The sequence below is a fragment of the Carassius gibelio genome, chromosome B22, assembly GCF_023724105.1.
Source record: "Carassius gibelio isolate Cgi1373 ecotype wild population from Czech Republic chromosome B22, carGib1.2-hapl.c, whole genome shotgun sequence".
Lineage (NCBI taxonomy): Eukaryota > Metazoa > Chordata > Actinopteri > Cypriniformes > Cyprinidae > Carassius > Carassius gibelio.
This window is the reverse complement of record NC_068417.1, coordinates 1046490-1074015: the sequence shown is the minus strand read 5'-3', so window position 1 is coordinate 1074015 and position 27526 is coordinate 1046490. Positions and strand designations below refer to the sequence as shown.

General features: G+C 41.6%; 1 protein-coding gene and 2 long non-coding RNA genes across 4 annotated transcripts in view; 1 reads left to right on the top strand and 2 right to left on the bottom strand.

Annotated features, from left to right (window-relative positions):
• The window catches only part of LOC127987626 (uncharacterized), a 459131-nt gene that overhangs the window by 164489 nt on the left and 267116 nt on the right, over positions 1-27526 (bottom strand). The window lies entirely within an intron of this gene.
• The window catches only part of LOC127987560 (uncharacterized), a 1055570-nt gene that overhangs the window by 921156 nt on the left and 106888 nt on the right, over positions 1-27526 (top strand). The window contains exon 51 of the mRNA XM_052589928.1: positions 21008-21184. Within this exon, the coding sequence (XP_052445888.1) occupies positions 21008-21184 (177 nt within the window). The remainder of the gene's footprint in view (positions 1-21007; positions 21185-27526) is intronic.
• LOC127987631 (uncharacterized) lies at positions 14111-21876 on the bottom strand. The gene is made up of 3 exons (XR_008161287.1): positions 21612-21876; positions 14572-14685; positions 14111-14496 (listed from the first exon to the last, which is right to left on the bottom strand). It is a non-coding gene; the product is annotated as an uncharacterized LOC127987631 (long non-coding RNA).

Here is a 27526-nt window from a genome sequence, read left to right as displayed (position 1 = left end):
CCGTGGTGGACCGGTTTCTCGAAGGCTGCCCACAAATGTATTCCCTTGCCCAAATTACCCTCAGCCAAGGGACAGCGTTGACCATTGTAGATCACGTCTTTTGTTTACATGGCCTCCCGATAGACGTGTTTTCTGACAGGGGACACCAATTTGTGTCCAAATTTTGGCGTGAATTTTGTAGATTACTGGGAGCGACTGTAAGTCTGTCCTCAGGGTTTCACCCCCAGAGCAATGGTCAAACCAAGAGAGCCAACCAAGGTTTGGAAAGGCTGTTGCGATGTTTGGTTTCCAAGAATCCTTCCTCCTGCAGCCAACAATTGTCTATGGTGGAGTACGCCCACAATACCTTACTAATATCAGCTACAGGCCTATCTCCATTCGAGTGTAGTGTAGGTTACCAACCACCTATTTTTCCCAGTCTGGAATCCGTAGTCGGGTCCCCTCCATTCAAGCCCGCGAGACTCTACTCCAAGTGGAGGCGCGCACCAAGGCTAAAGCCTATCGCCACCGGTCTAGGCCTCCCATATACGTCTTGGGTCAAAAAGTGTGGCTTTCTACTAAGAACGTTCCTCTCCGTTCTGTCTCTAATAAATGAGCTCCCAAATTTATTGGCCAATTCACTGTCACCAAGATCATTACCCCGGTGGCAGTCCGCCTCAAACTTCTTCCTGCGTACCGGAGAATTCATCCCGCCTTTCATGTGTCTAAAATAAAGCCCGTATTTCATTCTCCTATTAATCCGCCTACCCCGCCCCCAAAAACCCCCCGCCCACCCTCAAAGGTTTTCTGGTACAACACACTTTAATCTGAGAAATAAGGCTGAGGGCTGTGTCTCTAGGAACTTTCAATGTCTTAATATAGCCTTAGACTTTCTAAAGAAATACAGTTATTTATTCTTTATAGCTTCTCTATAGCTTTTGTGAGATCTCTGTTGGCTTTGCCATTTTTGTTACTCAACTTCAGCAAATGTATGTGTGTATGTGTAGCTGCTCAAGTTGTTTTTAATAGAGTTTCTAAAGGCTTAATTGTGTTTTGAGAATTTTATTCCCCACCATACAAATAAGTGACTTAAAAACACCAATTTTGAACAGGGGTTGAATAATTATGACATAGCTCTGTTATTGAAAAAAATAATATAACTAAAAAATATTGCATTATACATTGATTATATATCTCTTTTAATATGCCAGTGAACTGTTATATATGCATTTTTGTTTTATTCAGTATCTTCAGAAAAGCTTGTATTTGTAAATTACTGCAGTCTCTGAGGGGTTGAGTAAGTCTGATTGCAACTGTAGGTTATAATTGTGGGACATTAAAATGGAAAAATTGCATTTGTTGTAGTTTACATTCACCAGTATATAACTTTACCCAGCTTTATTGTGAAAAGAGTTAATTCAGTTCAAAATTCCTGTAGTGGATCTTTTTCTTCATTCTAGAACATGTACTTGTGTGACAATCTGTGTTAAAAGGAAAAATAGCATCTTTTTAAATAGACTTTCAGACTGCAGTATCTGTGAAGAAGGTTATAAAGCTCTGTCTTCAGCTCTGAGATCAAACCCTTCACACCTGATAGAGCTGGATCTCACAGGAAATGATCCTGGAGAATCAGGAGTGAAGCAGCTCAGTGATTTACTACAGGATCCAGACTGTCAACTCAACACACTTAGGTGAGACCTGATGAAATGATAAAAAATAAATCATACGCATGTGAATTCTATCATTTGACTAATTTAGTAAGGTATACAATTTGTTGCATCAAAAATGTTCACAATGATCAAACAAGAAAGATCAGATGCTGCAGCTGCTGCTGTTTTGATGATAAATGTCTGCACAGTTTAGTTGTGTTAAAAGTTACATCTTAATCAGACATTTTGTGTCCCTAGATCTGCCGGTGTTCATTAGTTTGGTGTCTCAATAAACATTTATGATTGTGTCATTGTGGACATTTCTCATGAAAAACATATTCAGTGTGATTTATTATCCTGATTGTTTAAATGTTACTGAATGCACTGTACATTAATTTCCATCAAGCTCAGATTCACAACACTGTTGATCACTGATGTAGAATAGAGAACTGGATTGATCATGACATCATGCATGTGAAGTAATCCCTAGTGTGTGTAAACGTTCTGTTGAATTAATAGGAAATTGTCTGATTTTAACGAGAAAATATCACATAAAAGTCAGCGTTTTTAAATCTATAGTATCCCTGTACATTCTTATAATGCTAACACTCACGGGAATTTCCCCTACTCATTTAAAAGCTACGTTCATTACAGTAGCGAACATCATGAACATGATAAACATCATACGGACACGACCTCAACATATAACAAACGACAAAGTGCCCATTCTGAAATCTGAAGAAAGAGTTATGCTTCATATACCTTTATTCACCTTGAACAGTTATTCATTGTTTATATAATTTTGTTATAGTGTTTTTATTCATACAGTAGGTGCTAACTGCAAATGTTTCAACAATGAGTTTGTTAACAGCATTCATTTTGAAGCAGGTAATGATTTAAACGTTTAAATTATTATTAATTTAGCATACAGCATTTTGCATGGAAACAATAGCGAATGCTAGTAAACATATGCGTGATCTTGGACAGGCTGAAATAGATGTTGCTCAATCTGGACATTAAAATTATACACATCATAATTTATTCAGAGAAGTAACTGAGTACAGACAGTACGGACATGCTTTATTTCAAGATGGTAAATTAAGCTTTTCATTTCAGTATAGGGCAATATTAACAGAAGGTATTGTATTATTCATTGTATATTCAAATCAATTTATGATACTAATAGGTTCATATTTAATAATTCCTGAATAATTACGTACATAATGAAATAGGCTATATTTTGTGTTGAATCAGTTACCTGTTCTGCAGTGCGCAGCAGACACACACACCTAAACGGTTTGAATATATCCTTATCCTGCCCAGAAAGACCATAAACATTGCAGATTACATGAAGTAAAAGTGAATTTACATACACGCAACAACAAATAATCCTGTTTGACTGATTTGATTTAAATCGGGTGATTTTAGGTCAGCTGTTTGCATGTGACTCAATGGTGCCCTCTGCTGGCATGGAATAGTAAGGTGGCGGATCAAACAGTGAACCAGTCATATATAGATCAGTGCTGTAGATCTACTACAGCAGATCTATCACAGACCAAAAACATGTGATGTGTGTCAGGATATGATCAGTGATCACACACACACACACACACGTCTGAACCTGCAGTTCCTCTCATAATGAGCAGAATTACTGTCGCATCAACACCGACATCAGTTAAATAAAACTATCCAGAGATGGTCTGAACCCAGATCATGTTCTCTGTTAGTGGATCAGCAATCCAGTGTTTGGTGAATTCTGCTTCATAATAATAGGAAGAGCCGGCATCAAAAGATCAACTAAATATATCACTATAATTGCTTAGCTGTCACAAGTTAGTTATCTCTTTGCTAACTTTCCTAATATCCTGCTTAAAAGCCAGGAAGATCTTCAGATGCTTGAGAATCATGATCTAGTGAGTTTTTGACAGGTTATTTTACTTTTGAGCTTTTTTTTTTGCCAGGTTATTTTTACTTTTGAGCTTTTTGAGGTTATTTTAAAGAATTTACTTTTATCTTGCACATTGAATTGATTCCAGCTTCATCTTCTCTTCTGCAGGTTTTTGGGTCCTGCTGCAGATGAAGGCTGTAAGTATGTGACTGGAATTGTGGGTAAAAACCCGTTACTCCTGAGAGAGCTGAATCTGAGTGGACATGAACTAGGAGACACAGGAGTGAATCAGATCTCTGCTCTACTGCAGGATAAACACTGTACACTCAACACACTGAAGTGAGTTTTTTTCATTGTTACAAGGACACTTTTAAATTCTTGCTGCTGGGTGTTTTTTATGGGTCTTCGTCATCATCACCAGTATTTGTCAGCTGTCAGCTAAAACATACTGGTAAATATTCAGATTAAAGCTTAAGTGTTTTCTCTTTATGCAGTCTCAAGAACAACTGTATCACAGAAGGAGGTTGTCATGTTCTGGCTGCAGCTCTAAATTCAAACCCTTCAAATCTGACGGAGCTGGATCTGAGTGAGAATAAACTAGGAAACCCAGGAATGAAGATCATCTTGACTCTGTTTGAAAATGTATAGTGTAGACTGGAAAAGCTGAAGTAAGTATTTTAAAAGTGTATCCCATTAATTACCCAGACTCTAGTGACCCACCACAGTTTCATAAATTTGAAAGTATTAATTTTGGACTGAGCTATATTTGGAAATAAAAACTAAATAAATGCTGTTTTATAAGTTATGGAGAATTGTTTTATGTGTCTCCAAACAGTCGTAAAACTGAAAGCATACAATAATTAAGAAACAGATTTAATATGAAATATATTTTAATCTAAGATGTGTTTTTAGTAATCTGTTTTATTTCAGATATTTTTGTTCTGCCTAGTAGAAGATCTGAATGACTGTTAAATGTAAAAAATAAATAAAAAATGCCTGTGAGTGAGTTTTGAGCTTATAACGTGAATATGAAAGGTATACTTAGGCCCCATTTACACTGCATGGTTCAAGTGACCCAAATCCGATTTTTTGCTCTCATGTGGCACAGATCGGATATGACCGGTGAACGTGTAAGCAGGAAAAAACTGCATGGATTCCGATGTTCTCAGATCGGATTCAGGCCTCATTCATATGTGGTAATAAATCGGATATGAATCGGATATGTGCATCTGCGTGTGCCATGTCAGCAGACAAATCGGATATTCCCCAGTAAATGCGAGCCGTACGTCATTTAAAAAAAGGGACGTCAACTCAGGTGGACACCACCAACTGAGATCACATGACCTATTATAGGCGTGACGGAGGACGAAGGATACACACAGTGGAGCAATGCCGAGGTTCCATGTCTTTTAAGTCTTTGGGACGAAGAGATGGGGCAAAAATGCAGGGTTGTTACAGAAATAAAGGGCTCTCTTTTTTTTCTCCGCCATACAAGATCTTTTGTTGTTGTTGACTTTTCAAAATATTGTGGAAAGCAAAACACTGTATAATAGGGCTGCACGATGTGTCGTTTAAGCATCGATATCGCGGTGTAGGAATCCACAGTAGTCACATCACAGGATTTGCGATGTAGGCTGTCGTAGTTGATCCGTTATTCATTAACTGTACGGGCCAGCTGCTCCCCGGCCCTTGATGAATGTAAATCGCGGATTAATTGCAAATTTTTGACAGGTCAGAGAGAGAGAGAGTGTGAGCGAGAGAGTGTGAGCGAGAGAGCGCGATAGAGATAGAGAGAGTGCGCCTGAAAGACAGCAAGAGAGAGAGCGCGAGAGACAGCAAGAGAGAGGGCGCGAGAGAGATAGAGAGACAGCGCGCGTGAGAGACAGCAAGACAGAGGGTGCGAGAGAGAGAGAGCGAGCCCCGGCTGCACGCTCACCATCTTCAAACAACACGAGTGCTGTCTTGCTCTCTCTCCCTCGCGCATATTAATCAATTGACACGATGGTGTCATTATCATTTAAAATGAGAATGGAAATCTGCTCACCCCATTTTTGTTTGTAAGAAAAAATTTGATTAGATTTCATATCGCAGAAAAATAAAATATTGCAATGTCATTTTTTCCCAATATTGTCCAGCCCTACTGTATAATTTTATTTACATCTGCATCCATTGTATTTCATGCTGTTTTACTGTTAAACACAGAAACGGTTGGCGCTGATACAGAATGCCTGCCTCCGTGACGTGCTCTGCAGTTGTTTTTGTGTTTTTGTTAGTTTGTTATGTCTTTAGTTATATTCCTGCAATCAGTTTCACCAGGGATAAATTGCTGGACATTCGGCAACACGCATCTCCTGATATATCACCGGTTTTTGACTATTCTGATGTTTTGCTGTTTATTAACTTCAGTTCAACATTCAACACAATCATCCCTCAACAGCTCATTAACAAACTGATCCAACTGGGGCTCAACACTTCGCTGTGCAACTGGCTGTTGGACTTTCTGACTGGAAGACCTCAGGCAGTACGGGTCGGCAGCAACACATCCAGCACCATCACACTGAACACTGGGGCCCCCCAAGGATGTGTGCTGAGCCCCCTCCTCTTTACTCTGCTGACCCATGAATGCACACTGTCACACAGCTCCGACCTCTTCATTAAGTTTGCGGATGAAACGACTGTGGTGGGTCACATTAGCAACAAGGATGAGACAAACTACAGCAGAGCGAGGTGAGCCACCTGTCCGGGTGGTGCAGTGACAACAATCTCTCTCTGAACGTGGAGAAGACGAAGGAGATTGTTGTATACTTCAGGAGATGACACACTCAGCAAGTTCCTCTGACCATCAACGGTGCGAGTGAGCAACACCAAGTTTCTGGGTGTGCACATCACAGAGATCCTCTCCTGCACTGAAAACACAGCAGCACTGGCCAAGAAATCAAATCAGCGTCTCTACTTACTCCACAAACTGAGGAGAGCCAGAGCCCCACCCCCCATCATGTACACCTTCTACAGAGGGACCATCGAGAGCATCCTGACGGGCTGTATCACTGTGTGGTATGGCGCCTGCAACGCGTCCTGCCGAAAGACTCTGCAAAGCATAGTGAGAGCAGCTGAGAAGATCATTGGTGTCTCTCTCCCCTCCCTCCAGGACATCTATTGAACCCACCTCACCCGCAAAGCCCTCTGCATCGCAGGTGATCCCACTCACCCATCACACAGCTTCTTTAGGCTGCTACCATCAGGGAGGAGACTGCGGTGTCTCCAGGCCAGGACCAGCAGACTGAAGGACAGCTTCATCCCCCAGACTGTCAGGAAGCTGAACTCGCTCCTGAACTTGCCCCCCCTACCTTCTTCTGCCCCAAGCACCACTAAACTATGAACCCCCCCCCCCCAGATCCCTCCACCCCTCTTATATACGATGACATGCACCAGTCACTTTGTGCAGCTTTGGTCTGCTCGCTTCCTAATTCTCCATGGAACTGATGTCATTCCACTACCTCATTAGTCAGTGTAATAATGTAACCGCTCTTGAGCCCTTTGCCACTTTAATCATACTTAATAAGCTTTTGTTTTTGCACTAATAATCTTTTATCTGCACTGTTGTTCACTTCAATGATTTGCACTCTATCTGCCAACTTGAACTGGAACTTGCTGGATCCTCTTCAGTTTGCCTACAGAGCAAACAGGTCTTTAGACGATGCAGTAAACATCGGACTGCATTATGTTCTGCAACACCTAGACAGACCGGGGACTTATGTGAGGATACTGTTTGTGGACTTCAGCTCGGCCTTTAACACAATCATCCCAAACCTCCTCCTGCCCAAACTAACTCAGCTCTTCGTGCCCACCTCCGTCTGTCAGTGGATCAACAGCTTCCTGACAGACAGGCAGCAGCTAGTTGAGGTTGGGAAAATACACATCCAGCACCGTACAAGCACCCCAGGGCTGTGTTCTCTCCCCACTGCTCTTCTCCCTGTACACTAATGATTGCACATCCAAGGACCCTTCTGTCAAGCTCCTGGGCACCACTATCTTTGAGGACCTGAAGTGGGACATTCACATTGACTCCATTGTGAAAAAGGTGGATGAATGATCAATTATTTAGCCAATATATTTTATTAATGTATTGAAGTCCACAAAATTATTAGTTATTAGGCACTGTAGAATGAATTCGTTACAGCCTTTAAATAAAAAAAAAACTCTCCCTTTTTTCTGGTTTTAAAAGCAAATGAAAATAAAGTGCACACAATTATTACTGAAGAACAGACAAAGAACAAATATACCTGTGCAATTACATCTACTGAGCCCCCCTTCTGAATGTCCCCTTTACTCTGTTCGCTGCTCCTCGGCGCGTTGTGTCAGTGAGTCACGTGACGACACAACAACCACTCACAGCAGAGCAGCAGGAGGGGGAGGAGTAGCAAAGTGGGCCAGGATGTGAAAGCAGCGTTTATTCAGGATTGTAGAGGTAGAAGACACGAGCAAAGTATAATGAACAGATGAGAGATATTTAAATTAAATTCCAAACACACACACTTATTTATCTAACACACAGACCTAACGTACACTTACATTTTTTGCACATAATATACATGTACAAGGGGTGTAACGATACGCGTATTTGTATTGAACCGTTCGGTACGAGGCTTTCGGTTCGGGACGCGGTACGCATTATGTACTGAACAGTCCGTTGGACTAATTAATTACATTTGGAAAATAAATAATAAATTGTGAATTATAATGATATGCGTTCAACCAGGTATCCCAATAACCCAAACAACGTAACAGGCAATGCCCCTGACACCCCCAAAGAAGAATTTTTTTTTTTATGTTAGGCTACTCAGTCAGGCGCCCGCTCACTCAGTACGTGCTGAAGGCTCGTTGCAAAATGGCCAATGCGTTTAACAGACCAGAAATAGAAGATCCTCCAATAACCAACAGGTCTGGTGTTTGGGTGCACTTTACCAATCGATCGGGGCATCCAAACAAGCACGGAAATCAAAATGGACTAGTACTGTACTGTGTCGGAATTTCCTGAGCAGTACGATACAATTAACAGGCCTGCACGTTATTAGATAGAAGAACTGTTTTAAATAGAACATATGCACGGGCAGTTTTGAAAACTCCACCTACTTTGCTCTTGGCATAGTGCAGCACAAATCGCGTTGTATCTGAAGGGCAATGCTGAGCCCAGGGTCCAGTGCCACGCATACCACGTCCTGTGTGAAAGACCCTTTAGCCATTTTGCAACGAGCCTTCAGCGCGTACTGAGTGAGTGGAAAACGCAGGTTTTAAGAACATGCTTAATGTAATTGAGCCCCGTTACAATATTCCTTCATGAGCCCAGACCGTAATTCCTGCTTTGTTCCAAAAAACATAAGCCCTATAGAGAACCAATTGAGTAAAAACACACTCAATATAAAGAGTTATAGAGTTCCATATGAAAAGTTACATCTTTGTATTTGTTCATAACTACTACAACAATATAACATTTTAATTTTTTTTATAAGGAGCTGTTTTTGTTTTATACAGTATGCTGCTAAGACAACACCATAGAAGATGGGTAAAGAATAGCTCCATCATTGTTCAATGTAAAAAAATACAAAAAACATACTTTGTTAGTTTTAATAAATATATTTTTTTTAAATCAAGGAAATTTATCTGCCAATTTTTTCTTTTTGCTGTATCTAAAACGTACCGAACCGAACCGTGAATTTTGTGAACCGTTACACCCCTAACATGTACATACACAAATGCTCAATGTAATATACCTGCCATACATTGTCAATTTGTATATTGTCATTGCTTACCCACCTATTTGTATTTTTTATTCCTTATTGTGTTTTTGTTCTTTCGCTGTTATGTCGCACTGCGGAGCTTCTGTCACAAAAACAAATTCCTCGTATGTGTGAACATACCTGGCAATAAAGCTCATTCTGATTCTGATTCTGATTCTGAAACTTAAAGGTCACTGTTGAGTTTTCCACCAAAATAAGAGCCTGAGGACTTCATTCTAAAATAAAATAAAATAAAACACAGCATTGTAATTATGGTTTAGGATTAAGTACTGTACTTTAAAATGCAAAAAATAATAATCAAATTAAATAATTATTTTACACTGTGATTATCATTCAAATCTAATATTGGCAGATAAAAGTAGTAGCTAAAGCTGTTGTTTGTGTAATTGTATGTATATCTTAATTAGTTGTGTTCTCTCTTCTACAGGTTAAACTGCATCAGTATTACAGATGAAGGTTGTGCTGCTCTGGCATCAGCGTTTAATTCAAATTTCAGGGAGCTGGATCTGAGCAGGAATCAAATAGGAGACTCTGGAGTGACAGAAATCTCCAGTCTGCTGAGAAATTCACAGACACTACAGATACTCAGGTCTGAATTTGGTCAATCTAAACATGAATCAATGTAAAGCTCCAGCTGATCTATAAACTGACGCTGTGTCACAAGGAATGGCTCAGTAATGTGAAATTGGTGTGGATATATTTATAAAATATTGACAAACAGATGGATTTTTGGAAGTGATGGGAAATGTTAATATCCTAATGGTGTAATAAATGTTTTTGTAATTTATTTCTTTAGTCTTTCTGAAGACTTTCAGACTGCAGTATCACTGAAGAAGGTTATTATACAGTTGCAATCAAAAATGTCAACCCCTGTGACCTGCAGGACAAGTATTAGAGAAAGTTTGTTAATACACTTTTGAGTGATTCTGAGAACATAACATTGATGAATCATGATGAAATTCTAATTGGAGACTGAACTGGCCACTCATCTACATTCTATGACTGATCCCTGAACCAAGCAGAAGTAGATTTGGATGATGTACTTTGTGATGACTGTCCTGCAGGAAAGTCCATTGATCATCAGCTTCAATCTTTGCCCCAAAAGAATCACAATTCTTGTCAAAATGGCCTGATACTTCAAAGAATCCATGATGTCCTTAATAATGTCATGGTTTCCACTTCCTGCTACAGTAAAGCAACCCCATAACCCATAGTTTCATCACAACTTCTCTATACAGATGGGTTCGTCAACCATAACTCCTTTCAATTTAATTCAATTAAAGTTTATTTGTATAGCGCTTTTTACAAAACAAATCGTTACAAAGCAACTTTACAGAAAATTATGTCGCTACATTATTTAGTAGTAGCTAGTAGTTTGTGCACATTTGACAGGATTTTAGAAAAAATAAAAATAATAATAATACAAGACGTAGTCAGCTAGACAATGAACTATCAATCTTATTAATTAAGTTATTATATGATTCAGTCACACATTTAGCAATAATTGTTAGTTCTGTTTGTTTATTCAGGGTTAGCATCATCTAGGGTCCTCTGAGGGGTCAGCATCATCTCTTCTCAGGTTTTCTGGATCCAGACGGGAGCTTGTGTAAATCCTAGTTACCACGGGATGTGAATCCCGTGGCGAAACATAGAAACAAAATACAGACATCATTAGCATAGCTGCTGATCCAACAAAGTAAAATTAGTTTAACCCAAGCTAATGAATAAAAATGCACCTTTGATCAGATGCAACTACACTCACAATTAAAAAGATACATTATTCGAATGCTTGGCGAAAGAGATGTGTTTTTAATCTAGATTTAAAAAGAGAGAGTGTGTCTGAACCCTGAACATTATCAGGAAGGCTATTCCAGAGTTTGGGAGCCAAATGTGAGAAAGCTCTACCTCCTTTAGTGGACTTTGCTATCCTAGGAATGACCAAAAGTCCAGCGTTTTTTGACCTTAGGGTGTGTGATGGGTTGTAACGTGGTAGAAGGCTAGTTAGGTACGCAGGAGCTAAACCATTTAGGGCCTTATAGGTAAGTAATGATAATTTGTAACTGATACGGAACTTAATAGGTAGCCAGTGCAGAGACTGTAAAATTGGGGTAATATGATCATATTTTCTTGACCTGGTAAGGACTCTAGCTGCATTTTGGACTACCTTTAGCTTGTTTATTGACGAAGCAGGACAACCACCTAGAAGTGCATTACAATAGTCCAGTCTAGAGGTCATGAATGCATGAACTAGCTTTTCTGCATCAGAAACAGATAACATGTTTCGTAGCTTGGCAATGTTTCTGAGATGGAAGAATGCAGTTTTTGTAACATTGGAAATATGATTTTCAAAAGACAAATTGCTGTCTAATGTAACACCCAGATTTCTGACTGTAGAGGAAGTAACCGTACTTCCGTCTAGTTGCAGATTGTAATCTACAAGATTCTGTGTAGTGTTTTTTGGTCCAATAATTAGTATCTCTGTCTTATCTGAATTTAATTGGAGAAAATTATTTGTCATCCAATCTTTTACATTTTTAACACACTCTGTTAGCTTAGATAATTGGGAAGTTTCATCTGGTCTCGTTGAGATATATAGCTGAGTATCATCAGCATAACTGTGGAAGATAATTCCGTATTTTCTAATAATATTACCAAGGGGTAACATGTATATTGAAAATAGAAGGGGACCTAGGACGGATCCTTGTGGCACTCCATATTTTACTGATGATAAATGAGATGACTCCCCATTTAAGTAAACAAAATGGTAGCGATCGGACAGGTAGGATCTAAACCATCTTAGAGCCTGCCCTTGAATACCTGTATAGTTTTGTAATCGATCTATGAGTATGTCATGATCTATGGTGTCGAACGCAGCACTAAGATCAAGTAAGACTAGAAATGAGATGCAGCCTTGGTCTGACGCAAGGAGCAGGTAATTTGTAATTTTAACAAGTGCAGTTTCTGTGCTATGGTGGGGCCTAAAACCTGACTGAAATTCTTCATACAGATCATTTTTATGCAGGAAGGTGCTCGATTGAGCAGACATAACTTTTTCAAAAATTTTAGACATAAATGGAAGATTTGAAATAGGCCTATAATTTGCCAGTACACTAGGATCTAGTTTTGGTTTCTTAATAAGAGGCTTGATAACCGCCAGCTTGAATGGTTTTGGGACGTGACCTAAAGATAACGACTTCGGCTACAGGTAACAGCTCTTTCAGTAATTTAGTGGGTACAGGATCTAATAAACATGTTGTTGGTTTAGATACAGTGATAAGTTTATTTAGCTCTTCCTGTCCTATGGTTGTAAAGCACTGCAGTTTATCTTTGGGTGCGATGGATGAAACTGAAGTGTTAGATGTAGAATCTACATTCGCTATTGTATTTCTAATGTCATCTATTTTATCAGTGAAGAAATTCATAAAGTCATTACTATTTAACTTGGTGGAATATTTGAATCAGGTGGCGTCTGGTAATTTGTTAACTTAGCCACTGTGCTAAATAAAAACCTTGGATTGTTTTGGTTATTTTCAATGAGTTTGTGTATATGCTCTGCCCTAGCAGTTTTTAGAGCCTGTCTATAGCTGGACATACTGTTTTTCCATGCAATTCTAAAAACTTCTAAGTTAGTTTTTCTCCATTTGCGTTCAAGACTACGAGTTACTTTCTTGAGAGAGTGAGTATTACTGTTATACCATGGTACAGTACATTTTTCTCTAACTTTTTTCAATTTGATCGGGGCAACAGCTTCTAATGTATTAGAGAAAATAGTGCCCATGTTGTCAGAAATTTCGTCTAATTCATGTGTATTTTTGGGTACAAATAGCAGTTGAGATAGATCAGGCAGGTTATTTGCAAATCTTTCTTTGGTGGTTGGAACAATAGTTCTGCCCAGACGGTATCGCTGCGACATATAGTTAATATCAGTTATACGCAGCATGTACGATACAAGGAAATGGTCTGTAATATCATCACTTTGAGGTACAATATCTATAGCAGTAAGATCGATTCCTTGCGATATAATTAAATCTAGTGTATGATTAAAACGATGAGTGGGCCCGGTGACATTTTGCTTGACTCCAAAGGAGTTTATTAGGTCAGTAAACGCAAGTCCTAATGTATTGTTTGCATTATCAACGTGAATATTAAAATCTCCCATGATTAGCGCCTTATCAACTGTAACTAGAAGGTCTGAGAGGAAATCTGCAAATTCTTTTAGGAATTCTGTATACGGCCCTGGTGGTCTATACACAGTAGCCAGAGCAAGAGATACATTAGATTTCTTTTGCATGTCTGACAGAGTAACATTTATCAGAAGTATTTCAAAAGAGTTAAACCTGTATCCTGTTTTCTGGGTAACATTGAGAATATCACTATATATTGTTGCAACACCCCCGCCACGACCAGTCTGACGGGGCTCATGCTTATAACAGTAGTTTGGTGGAGTAGACTCATTTAGACCAAAATAATCATTTGGTTTTAGCCAGGTTTCAGTCAAGCAGAGTAAATCAAAACTATTATCTGTGATCATTTCATTTACAATAACTGCTTTTGGTGTGAGTGATCTAATATTTATGAGCCCAAACTTTAAAAATTGTTTTTGTTCATTTACTTTAAATTTTTCTGGTTTAATTACGATAAGATTTTTTCTAGATCCTACATTATATTTATATTTTGACCTCACTATTCGGGGAACAGACACAGTCTTGATAGTTTTTACAACGCAAGTACTTTTAGCATTTAAGCGGGTGGAACAAAACTCATCATAATGGTTATTTGAGAATTGTCTTACTACTCACAAGGAGCGAAGTGTCCTGGAGATGTTGTCAGAGAGAAGCTCCGCTCCGATTTTGCTGGGGTGTAATCCATCAGCGCGAAACAGTCTAGGACGCTCCCAGAAAAGATTCCAGTTATTAACAAATAGCAGTTTCTGTTCTTTACACCATGACAACAACCATTCATTTAAAGCAAAAAGTCTACTGAACCTTTCGTGTCCTCGTCGATACGTGGGCAGTGGTCCTGACACGACGATCGTCGCCGCGGGCGTCGTGCTGCGAACCGTCTCGATCAGGCTCCTGAAGTCCCTCTTCAGCGTCTCCGTCTGCCACAGCGTGGTGTCGTTAACCCCGGCGTGAAGCACGACCGCTCTGGGGCTCTTGTCGTCCTTCAGGATTGCGGGTATCTGCGCAGAAACATTGAGAACATGAGCACCAGGCAAACAATGAGTGTGCACTTTACCTTCGGCTAATATACTTACCCCGGACTTGTGAGCGTCAGCCCGGGATGATTCCAGCGCGGCTCTCTGCTCTCTCAGCTGGGCCTGCCTCTGTTCCAGGTCGTAAATCTGCTTCCCCACGGCCTCGAGCTCGAGCTGCACAGAGTGGAGACATTCATCCGCCATTAAAGCAAGTAACAGTGAGTACAGCAGTGGTAATGTGTGTGAATAGAGTATTAGCAATGTAAGAACAGCTAGCAGCAACCACGCTTGCTGATGCTAACTGGCTAAAAGCTAATAGCGGACCCGGGAGATCAAAATAAAACTAGTGATAGCGAGGCGCTCTGATTGTTTTTGTTGTAGAATACAATAGAAGATATATTCACACGTTATATAAATGGAAACGATGATGTATAAAATTGATTTTTAAGTTAAAAATAGTCAATGAAAAGAATATAGTGACGGAGCTCAAACGCAGTACAGCCGTCAACAACAAACAGGAAGTGACGTCCTTTCAGGACAGCGAGAAACCTAGGAGAATTAGACCCTTCCTGTCAGAGCAAGCCACCCAACTTCTTGTCCAAGCTCTTGTTCTCTCCAGGCTCTGGATAAAAACGTCTGCTGAATGATTCAATGTAAATGTAAATGGAGATGGTGTTCTTCTACTTATGAGCTTTGTCTTTTTTGCAGCAAACATACCGCTGATCCATGGGTCCAAAAAGTCACATCACTCCATAAAACATTCTTACAGAGCTCCACAGGTCTACACAAATGAATTTTAGCAAGTTCAAGTCGGTATTTTGTTCTTCTTGATCAAGGGTGGTATTCTGCAAGTCTCAACACGAAGGCCGTACTTGTCTAGTGTTCGTCTTACACACTGCATTGAAATGGTTTTCTTTCTTTCATCGGGTCATCTTGCAAGTCTTTGGCTGTACATTGCAGGTTTTTCTCAGTTGCTCTGATTAAACATTTTATGATATTGTGGTTTTCCTTCAACACCCTCAAAGGTTTTCTGGTATAACACATTTTAATCTAAGGAATAAGGCTGAGGGCTGTGTCTCTAGGAGCTTTCAATGTCTTGGAAATCTTCATATAGTCTTAAACTTTCTAAAGTAATTAAATTATTTATTCTCTTTTGCAAGATCTCTGTTGACTTTGCCATTTTTGCTTCAATCTCTGAGGGTTGAGTAATTTTGATTCCAACTGTAGGTTATAATTGTGGAAAATTAAAACTGCAAAAATGTAAAATTGCATTTGTTTGTTTATGTTCACCAATATATAACTTTACCCAGCTTTATTGTGAAAAGAGTTAAGTCAGGCCAAAATTCCCGTAGTGCATCTCTTTTATTTTCTCTATCTATAACATGTACTTGTGTGACAATGTGTTATAATGAAGAATAAAATATTTTTCTAATAGACTTTCAGACTGCAGTATCAGTGAAGAAGGTTATAGAGCTCTGTCTTCAGCTCTGAGATCAAACCCTTCACACCTGATAGAGCTGGATCTCACAGGAAATGATCCTGGAGAATCAGGAGTGAAGCAGCTCAGTGATTTACTACAGGATCCAAACTGTCAACTCAACACACTGAGGTGAGACCTGATGAAATAATGAAAAATAAATGATATGCATGTGAATTCTATCATTTGACTAATATAGTATAAAGTATAGTATAAAGGTATAAAATTTGTTGCATCAAAAATGCTCAAAATGATCAAAATATTAGAGATCAGATGCTGCAGCTGCTGCTGTTTTGACGATAAATGTCAGCACAGATTAGTTGTATTAAAAATTACAGCTTAATCAGACATTTTGGGTTACTAGATGTGCTGGTGTTCAGTAGTTTGGTGTCTCAATAAACATATGTGATTGTGTTATTGTGGACATTGCTCATAAAAATATTCAGTATGATATTATCCTGATTGTTTTGATGAGACTGAATGCACTGTACATTAATTTCCATCAAGCTCCGATTCACAACACTGTAGATCTACTACAGCAGATCTATGAAAGACCACAAACATGTGATGTGTGTGAGGAGAGGATCAGTGATAACATACACACACACACACACACACACACACCTGTCTGAACCTGCAGTTCCTCTCATAATGAGCAGAATTACTGTAGCATCATCAGTTAAATAACACTATCCAGAGTAGGGGTGGGCGATGTGAGCTAAAATTCATATCACAATATTTTACACTGTCTAGGAGATATCTATATTATATTGTGATATGAGAAAAGAAAATGACAAGCAAAATATTTTAACCTTACATAACTAGAAAAAGTGAGGCCTGTATTATTTAAATTAAATTAAACATTGTGTGTTAGAGTTGGCCAGTGGTTCCCAAACTTTTTCTGCCAAGCCCATCTTTTGTAGAGAAGTTTGTAGTTTAAAGCCCCCTCCCCCGCCCACCCTCTTTTTTATTTTTGGAAGGTCTCTTATACTGAACAAGGCTACATGGTTCGCGCCACATCCACAGCAGAAAACATCACTGAGTTCTATTTGCTTTTGTCAAATCGAGCCTCTGGTGTAGACACTTAGAGCAGAAGCATGCATCGTTCATTTATATTTCTACATGACTCCCTGCAATACAACTCTGATTCATCAGTCGCTTCATCTAGTGGTCTGTTATTGATACAACCACAACTGATAACTGAGCGCTAATGTTGAGTCATTCAAATATGTCAGATTAATATTTTGTGTTCAATTATTTACTTATCAGGAAAGTGGCCGCATGTGAAATTATACAAAGTAGTCTTTATCACCCTGCAGAGGTTTATTTTGTAAAATAATCTGCTGACTGTACACTGTCTCTCAGTTTGGGAACCACTGGAGCAGGTGATCTGTGCTCTATTAGTTTGGCCTGTTACGATGCTCTGTGTTTGATAACTAATGTCTGTGTAGCAAACAGAGGACAAAAACATTCAGCCTTGACTCTTTATAATCATTTGTGTTCAAATTTGCAAAATGTATTAAATTGAACAAAACTATATTAAATGCAAAATTTGAATACATGAATATATAACGGTATACACGGTGTAGCAAAATCCACATCATGGAACAACATAATACGGCTAGTCACTTTCTTACCCGCCCCTAATCCAGAGATGTTCTGAACCACGATCATGTTCTCTGTTAGTGGATCAGCAATCCAGTGTTTGGTGAATTCTGCTACATAATAATAGGAAGAACCGACATCAAAAGATCAACTAAATATATCTCTATGAATGCTTAGCTGTCACAAGCTAGTTGTCTCTTTGCTAACTTTCCTCGTCTCCTGCTTAAAAACCAGAAATATCTTCAGATGCTTGAGAATCATGATCTAATGAGCTTCTGCCCTTGAGTTTCTTTTAAATAATTTACTTTTGACTTTTGTCTTTCTAAAAAATATTAATTTATTTAAATGTTCAACTGTTTAAACTTTAACTAGAGCTTTTCATTACAAACAGTGTTTGACAATCTTTAAATGCTTTGTGATGTGATGCACATTGAACTGATTCCAGCTTCATCTTCTCTTCTGCAGGTTGTTGGGTCCTTCTGCAGATGAAGGCTGTCAGTATGTGACTAGAATTGTGGGTAAAAACCCGTTACTCCAGCGAGAGCTGAATCTGAGTGGACGTAAACTAGGAGACACAGAAGTGAATCAGATCTCTGCTCTACTGCAGGATAAACACTGTACACTTAACACACTGAAGTGAGTATCTTACATCATTTCACATTTTACATGACTAGTAATGTTACAGTCGTCTATTTTAATTCTCATTTGAGTCAGACCTCACGTTATAAAGCTTGGAAGAGCCAGAACATTTTTAATATAACTCTGATTATATTTGTCTGAATGAAGAAATTCATATAGATCTAGGATGTTTTGAGGGTGAGTAAATCATGGGGTAATTTTCATTTTTGGGTGAACTACCCCTTTAAGTGCACAGGGGTTGGAAAAAATAATGTGGACACATTAGAAATAGCCAGTATTTTATTAATGTGTTTCCCATCGTTTGCCTTTAATACAGCTTAGAATAGATTCATACAACTTTTGAATAGACATCTAACTTCTGCTGTGACTGCTGAATGAGGATTGAAGATTTAAAGAAAATAATGTATATGTGTGTATATGTATGTATGTATGTATGTTTCTATATTTAAATGTAATTTCATAAAGGCAGGGTCAGTCTGGTTTCTGTCACTTCTGGGGCTTGATCGTCCAGGCTTCCTCTGGGACAATGGCCAGGGTTTTTTGGCCAACTAGGTCTCTGAGTTTAGGTTAGAGGAGGTTATGAATGAAGGAGGTGTTTCTCTGTGTCTGGAGAGCATCAGTGCCGTGAATCATTTCATAAAGTTAAAGACATTAATAATAATAGCTCAGAACTCACTTTCAGACAGCAGCGAGTGTTTGAAATAACTTCTGTTTGAGATCTGATGTGGATTTTGATCACCTTACAAGGCAGAAATATTTATAAGAGATAAAGACTATGCACACTAGCCATTAACATTACCATAGTAAACATGGTAAGATCGCTTAAAGAAATCAGACGTCAGCTTCTCATTCAGACGATCACAATAGTGTATTATTTAGTGTAGTGTATAGTAACATGTTTTAACATCAAGCTCCATGTAAATCTTTAACAAAGCATACAAACAAACGTCGGCTTTTATCATGTTTGTTTTGTGATCGTGCTGGTTCCAGTGAATTATCTATTATTCGTTTTCTGATAACTTCTTTGTTGGTGAAATGATGGAGTTGTGTGACGTTGTTCCAGAGAGGTGTGTAAAGGGTGTTTTAATTAAGCGCTGAGGAGTTTCTGACCCGACGGTGGAAACACAGCACGATTCTGGGCTCGGTGCTACAGGTCTGAATAATTATGAGACACTGACACGTCATCGAAGTATTATAGTCCTTTGACACATCACAAACTGTGACATCAATGTGGCGTGGCACAAAAGGGGGATGGTTCAAGGGCTGTTCTTCTAATACTTTCTACCACCAACCAGCAACAATGTTGGTATTAAACCCCACTTACATAAACGTAGCCGACTACGCCACCTAGGTTGTTTACGAAAACCTAGGACCCAAGTTCACCCAATTCAATTATTGACTGAGGGCCGTGCACGATTGACACTCAACAGTAGTAGATTGAATTACAAATTTGATTACCATTAAATCAGGATGAGATAGATATTAAAACAAATATTAAAAAGATGCAGTCCTCAGCACAGTCCGAATATGTCTTTATGGTCAACCAAATGAATGTCCAAATGAATGGTAGCAGTGCCCACTACCCAGTCTAGTCAATTTCCAGCGTTGCACAAACCCTCCTTCACCGTCCCACTCATCTCCAAAACAGTTGTACAACCGGGGTTACTCTGCTAGTCAACCCCTGATGCACTCAACTCCAAACACATGCCGACTCACTTGTCTCCATGAGCTGCGCCTGTGATTGCTCTACGTCTTCACAACACTTCAAATCACGGTTTTCTGCACAGCCATAAAATGTTTGGTTATCACTGCTCTTGTGTTCCTTCTCAGATGCCAGCAACGGCACACAACACTTGACAGGGCGTCGCCTTCCACGTAGTGATGCAATCCTAACGAGACACCTGTCAATCTCTCAAGCACGGCCTTAAAGGGCAACAGTCTCCACCTCTTTTTGTAACCAACCTATGACACTAGATCACTGATTAGTCTATCAACAGACGTGTTAAAAGAACAAGCAGAATATAAATCACATGATCAATGGACCAATCATATGCATTAAAATGTAGATCAAAAGTGCATTCATCTCAATAGTTCACTCCCATTACATCAACACCATGTAGATTTTAAACCTTGAAGACAAAAATATTGCAAAAATCTCTAAATGAACCAAAATTGTCCAACAATTAAAATGAATGAATACTAACATTGTCTTCTATGATGTGCAACACAAAAACCTCTGATACAATCTCAGAAAAAGTAGTCTGGGGTTTCATGACCCTTTAAAAACTAACTTTTCATTACCATCACTGACTGTTACCTTGTTTGAAGCACAATATATTACATTATTCATTTAGCTGACACTTTTATCCAAAGTGACTTACAATTGCTATATATGTCAGAGGTCGCACGCCTCTGGAGCAACTAGGGGTTAAGGGTCTTGCTCAGGGACGCATTGGTGTCACACAGTTGATTCGATCCCGGGTCTCTCACACCAAGGGAAGGTTTCTTGTGTAAATTATTTGATTAAATGAACAACTTATTTGTTTTGCTGTTTTGTAGACCAAATTGTGGAAAATTATCCAAAGGTAAAATTCAGACACACTTCCTGTTTTTTGTTTTATCAAGACATTGTGATTTTATTAAACTGTTTTCTGCTATCTCCTCTCTTTCTCTCAATGTAGGTTAAGATGCTGTTATTTGACAGATGAAGGTTGTTCTGCTGTGACTTCGTGAACATAACGTGTCTGATTCATTGTTTTCTCTTTCTGTCTTCAGTCTGTTTTATTGCAGTATTACAGAGAAACAGTGTCTCATCCTGACTTCAGCTCTGAAATCAAACCCATCACACCTGAGAGAACTGAACCTGAGCAGGAATAAACTACTAGGAGACTCTGGAGTGAAAAACCTCAGTGATCTACTGATGAACACACAATTCAAGCTGGAGAAACTAGAGTTAGTATTATTATACTCTACAGCAGTTACAGTCAGATTAAAGATTACTGTTTACTTTCAGGAAAAGGAAACGAAAGAATGTGAAGTGTGGCCAAGTCTAGTGTCCCATACTCTGAACATGTGCCCTGCATTTAACACACACACACACACACACTGTGAACACACACACACACACACACACACACCATGAACACACTCAGTTTTAATGTTATTTTTAAGTAGTTCTGTGGTTGTGTCATGTCCGCTGTCTGATCACCCCGTTCTTCGGTGTGTGTGTGTGTGTGTGTGTGTTTCTGTATATGTCTGCATTTCCTGTGCACATGGTGTTTTGTTTTTGTTTTGATCATTCGTCTTGCACCTATCCATGGCGTTCCTCCCTCCCCCTCATCACTACAGTTTCCGCTTCTAATTGTTTAACTCTGCTCACCTGAATTCAATGTCTGTTCATCTTCTGCTCTATTTATTCCCGTCTGTCGCGCCTATCGGTGCCAGATCGTTGTTTGCCAAAAGTACCATGCAGCCATTCTATCAGATCCTGTCAAGCCTTGTTCTGTCGTGCCTTTTTGCTGCTACTGGTTTTGTTTTGTTTTTCTATTTTTCTCCTCCCTCATTTCCTAAACCGGGCACCGGCATTCCTCAGAAGAGTTTCTGTTTGCTCCGTCACTGGCTCTCTCATGGCTTCCTCCCCTCTCCGCTCTCTACGCGGCCGCGCCGTTGGGCGCCCCCTGCCGGGTGTTTATACAAGGACATTGAAGTCTCTTATTTTTCTGTTGGACATTTTTCCTCATTTCCCTGCCTGTTTTGTTCGTTGGAGGGAGTTTTTCCTTTTTTGACTTTTGAATAAATTGGTCTAGCACTGTAACCTGCATCAGTGTCCAGTTGTGTTCCTGACAGAACGATCTGGCCAAGATGGACACAGCAGGAGCAGATTCTGTCAGAACCGCAGTCACCCAGCACGGTGTTCTTTTGGGCCAGAACGAAGCCAGACTGACAAACACCACAAGGGAAGTGGAGTTTCTAGCCAACCAAGTGGATGAGCTGACCAACCGCATCCAAGAGCTCCAAAGAAAGGCTGCTCCGGGTGGTGCAGTTCACCATCTTTCTCGCCAGGAACCTGAGCCCTGACTCTCCTAACTGGCAAGGCCAGAGACTAGGGAACCTCCGTCTGGGAGACTAAAGCTCCCTTTTGTGCTTCTTTTAAAGATTTCCACCAGGAAATGGAGAGACTATTCGACCGCTCTCAGGAAGCGGCTGACCAGCTAGCACGGCTCCGCCAGGCGGGTCGCTCAGTGACGGACTATGCTATTCATTTCAAGACTCTGGCAGCGACCTGCGATTGGAATGAGGAGGCCTGTCGAGCCATGTTCCGGGCTGGTCTAGAGGATGACATCCAGCATGAGCTGGTCACTCAGGACTTGCCACGTGACTTTGACGATCTTGTCAACATCGCATTGCAGATCGAGGGTCGCCTTCGCCGCTGTCGTCAGTGCCTGGCAGTTTGTGCACCCTGGAGGACTGAAGATCTGTCATCTGTTCCCCCCACTGAAACCACTGAGCCTGAGCCGATGCAGCTGGGCCCCTTCGACTCACTCCTCAACAGAAACAGCAACGTCTGTATTGCGGCAAATCAGGTCATTTCGAAGTAGGCTGCCCGCTAAAAGTCAAGGCTCACCAGTCCTCTCGCACTCTCTTTCCTGTCTCCTTTCAGTTTGGTGATATCCTTAACTCCTGTACAGCACTGGTTGACTCAGGAGCTGAGGGTAACTTTATGGATCTCTCTCTAGCCACCCGTTGGGGAATTCCTTCCATTCCTCTTCCTGAACCTATTTCTGCCCATTCTTTGATTGGCACTTTGATCACCACTGTCTCCTTTGCTACCCCTCCTGTCAATCTTATAGTCTCGGGCAATCACCGTGAGGTGACCACACTGTACCTTCTTGAATCCCCGAGTGCTCCCATAGTTCTGGGACACCCGTGGTTGGTGCAACATGGCCCTCACGTGGATTGGTCCAGCAACTCTGCCTTTTGCCTTGCGTCTTGTTTGGGTGCTGCCTTTTTTCCTGTGTCTGTGTGTCCTGTCTTGCAGGTGGAGGCTGCTGATTTGAAGGGGGTCCCGGTGGAGTACCACGACCTGTGCCAGGTGTTTAGTAAGTCCCGGGCCACCTCCTTACCTCCACATCGCCCTTATGATTGTGCCATTGAGCTCCTCCCAGGCACTTCTCCGCCCAAGGGTCATTGTTTTCCCTTTCAGGCCCTGAAAGAGAGGCCATGGACAAATATATTAATGAGTCCCTCAAGGCCGGTCTCATCTGACCCTCTTCATCTCCTGCAGGTGCTGGGTTCTTCTTTGTCAAGAAGTAAGGAGCCATCCTTCGTCCCTGTATAGATTATCGAGGCCCGAATGACATTACTATTAAATACAGGTACCCCTTGCCTCTTATGTCATCTGCCTTTGAGCTATTGCAGGGAGCCAAGGTCTTCACCAAGCTAGACCTTCGGAATGCCTATCACCTAATTTGCATACGTGAGGGGGATGAGTGGAAGACAGCTTTCAACACACCCACGGGACACTTTGAGTACCGGGTCCTACCATTTGGTCTGACCAATGCCCCAGCTGTCTTCCAGGCCCTGGTTAACGACGTGTTGAGAGACATGGTGAATCGCTTTGTCTTCGTCTACCTTGATGATATCTTGATTTTTTTCCTCATCTCTGCAGGTACACACTCAGCATGTTCGCCAGGTGTTACAACGGCTGCTGGAGAACCAGCTCTATGTTAAGGCAGAGAAGTGCGTCTTCCATGCCCAGTCGGTTCCCTTCCTGGGGTTCATTGTTTCTGCGGGGTAGATCAAAGCAGACCCCTGTAAGGTAAGGGCTGTTGCCGAGTGGCCAGCTCCCGACTCTCGTAAAGCTCTGCAGCGGTTCCTGGGGTTTGCCAACTTCTATCGGCGGTTCATCCGGAACTTTGGTCAGATTGCTGTACCTTTAACGGCACTCACCTCTCCCAAGGTACTGTTCAAGTGGAATACTGGGGCGCAGGAGTACTTTGATAACTTAAAGTCCCGTTTTATCTCTGCTCCTGTCTTGTCTATTCCAGACCCTGTACGTCAATTCATTGTTGAGGTGGATGCCTCTGATGTCGGTGTGGGCGCGGACCTATCTCAGCGGTCACACAAGGATGGAAAGGTGCATCCCTGTGCCTTCTTCTCCCACCACCTGAGTCCCCCAGAACGGAATTACGACATAGGTAATCGGGAGTTGTTGGCGGTCAGGCTGGCTTTGGGGGAGTGGCGTCACTGGTTGGAGGGCGCAGCTCGGCCCTTCCTCGGCCCTTCCTGAGCTCCCGACAGGCTCGCTGGGCCCTCTTCTTCGGCCGGTTAAATTTCACGCTATCTTACAGGCCCAGGTCCTAAAACGTTAAGCCCAATGCCCTTTCTCATCTCTTTGAGGCTCCTGGGGGGGAGGAGTCAGCAGACACCATCTTGCCCAAAGGAGTGGTGGTGGCATCTCTCTCTTGGGACATCGAGAGACGAGTAGAGGAGGCCCTACGTAAGGGGCCTGGGCTGAAGGGGGGTCCAGCGGGTAATCTGTTTGTTTCCACCAGGTTGCGCTCTGAAGTCATCCAGTGGGGTCACTCGTCCAGGCTGGTCTGTCATCCAGGAGGCCGGAGGGCGCTGGCTGCCATCCGTCAGCGATTCTGGTGGCCATCCATGGCCAAGGATGTCAGGCAGTTCGAGGCTGCCTGCTCAGTGTGCGCTCAGAACAAGACTTCCAATGCGCCTCCCATTGGTCTGCTCCACCCTGGTCACATTTGGCCCTTGATTTTGTCACTGGCCTCCCGGAATCTAAGGGTAACACCGTGGTGGTGGACTGTTTCTCTAAGGCGGCCCATTTCATTCCCCTTCCCAAGCTCCCCTCAGCCAAAGAGACTGCTCAGGTGATGGTTGATCATGTATTCCGGATTCATGGTCTTCCGGTCAACATGGTCTCCGATAGGGGTCCCCAGTTTGTCTCTCGGTTTTGGAGGGAGTTCTGTCGGCAGATCGGGGCCTCTACGAGTCTGTCTTCAGGATTCCATCCCCAGACCAACGGGCAGTCTGAGCGGGCAAACCAGGATTTGGAATGTACTCTTCGCTGCCTGGCGTCCCACAATCCCAGCTCCTGGTGTCAACAGCTGTCCTGGGTAGAATACGCCTGTAACTCCCTTCCGGCTTCTGCCACAGGTATGTCCCCACTCTAGTGTTCTGTCGGTTATCAACCTCCCTTGTTTCCCACACAGGAACCCGAAGCTGCAGTCCCGTCTGCTTTGGCCTTTGTCCGATGGTGTCGATTCACCTGGAAGAGGGCTAAGGCAGCCTTGGCCCAGGGTAATAGGTGGACTAAAGCATTGGCCGACCGTCACCGGACTCCTGCTCCCCGCTATGTGTGTGGTCAAAGGGTATGGCCCTCCACCAAGGACCTGCCTCTCAGGGTAGCCTCACGCAAGTTGGCACCCAGGTTCATTGGCCCATACCGGATCACCAAAGTCCTGAGTCCGGCGGCGGTGCAGCTCAAGCTCCCTACCATGCTTGGTCGGGTGCACCCTGTTATCCATGTTTCCAGGGTTAAACCTGTGTTCCATTCCCCTCTTGTTCCATCTGCCTCAACCCCCACTCCCCCCCGTCTAGTGGATGGCTCCCCGGTCTATACGGTGCGGAAGTTGCTAGATGTCCGACGTAGGGGTCGGGGCTTTCAGTATCTTGTGGACTGGGAGGGCTATGGGCCAGAGGAGAGGAGCTGGGTTCCAGCCCGGGACATCTTGGATCGGACACTGGTCGAGGACTTCTACCGGCGACGAGGTGAGCCCCTTCCTGCGGCGCCTGGTGGTGTCTGTCAGAGGGGGGGTACTGTCATGTCCGCTGTCTGATCACCCCGTTCTTCGGTGTGTGTGTGTGTTTCTGTATATGTCTGCATTTCCTGTGCACATGGTGTTTTGTTTTTGTTTTGATCGTTCGTCTTGCACCTATCCGTGGCGTTCCTCCCTCCCCCTCATCACTACAGTTTCCCCTTCTAATTGTTTGACTCCGCTCACCTGAATTCAATGTCTGTTCATCTTCTGCTCTATTTATTCCCATCTGTCGCGCCTATTGGTGCCAGATTGTTGTTCGCCAAAAGCACCGTGCAGCCATTCTTTCAGATCCTGTGAAGCCTTGTTCTGTCGTTCCTTTTTGCTGCTACTGGTTTTGTTTTGTTTTTCTATTTTTCCCCTCCCTCATTTCCTAGACCGGGCACCGGCATTCCTCAGAAGAGTTTCTGTTTGCTCCGTCACTGGCTCTCTCATGGCTTCCTCCCCTCTCCGCTCTGTACGCGGCCGCGCCGTTGGGCGCCCCCTGCCGGGTGTTTATACAAGGACATTGAAGTCTCTTATTTTTATGTTGGACATTTTTCCTCATTTCCCGGCCTGTTTTGTTCATTGGAGGGAGTTTTTTCTTTTTTGACTTTTGAATAAATTGGTCTATCACTGTAACCTGCATCTGTGTCCAGTTGTGTTCCTGACAGGTTGATTCTGTATCTTAATCTACTTAATCTTTTTTCTTCTGTATTTCTGTATGGTCATATAATAAGGTTTTTGGCAATGTTTTATTAATTATTACACTGTATGGTGTTAACACATGATGAATTACTCACACATGAACATAACGTGTCTGATTCATTGTTTTCTCTTTCTGTCTTCAGTCTGTGTGGATGCAGTATTACAGAGAAACAGTGTCTCATCCTGATTTCAGCTCTGAAATCAAACCCATCACACCTGAGAGAACTGGACCTGAGTGGGAATCAAATAAGAAACACAGGACTGAATCACTTATGTGACGTACTGAAGAATTCACGCTGTAAACTGGAGAGATTGAGGTCAGTAACATTCACAGACAAGAATCAAAATGATGAAAATCACTTTGTTTAGCTCTTATGTGCTGTTCAAGGTATTTTAAGACCCCAAATGATGTCTGCTGAAATAAAAACAAATGTTCCCTTTATCTAAATGACATGAGACTTTGTACGGTTGTCAACACTTGGTAGATCTACAAATAGAAAATTAAATTAGATTGATATCTGGTTGTGTGTTAGTGTGAAAAAAGTCTCTCTCTGGAGACCCACATTGAAATGAATGAGGAAATGATCAACTCAATACTTTCTCTTCTTAATTTATCAAATTAAAATCAATAAACCCACCACAATTCAGACCACAAAATACATGAAAGATAAATGATGTTACATAATTAGTCAAAATGTCACAACACAGATAACACACACACAGTCTGAAGAGGAGACACCAGCACATCCACGATGGAGGAAAAAGACACAAG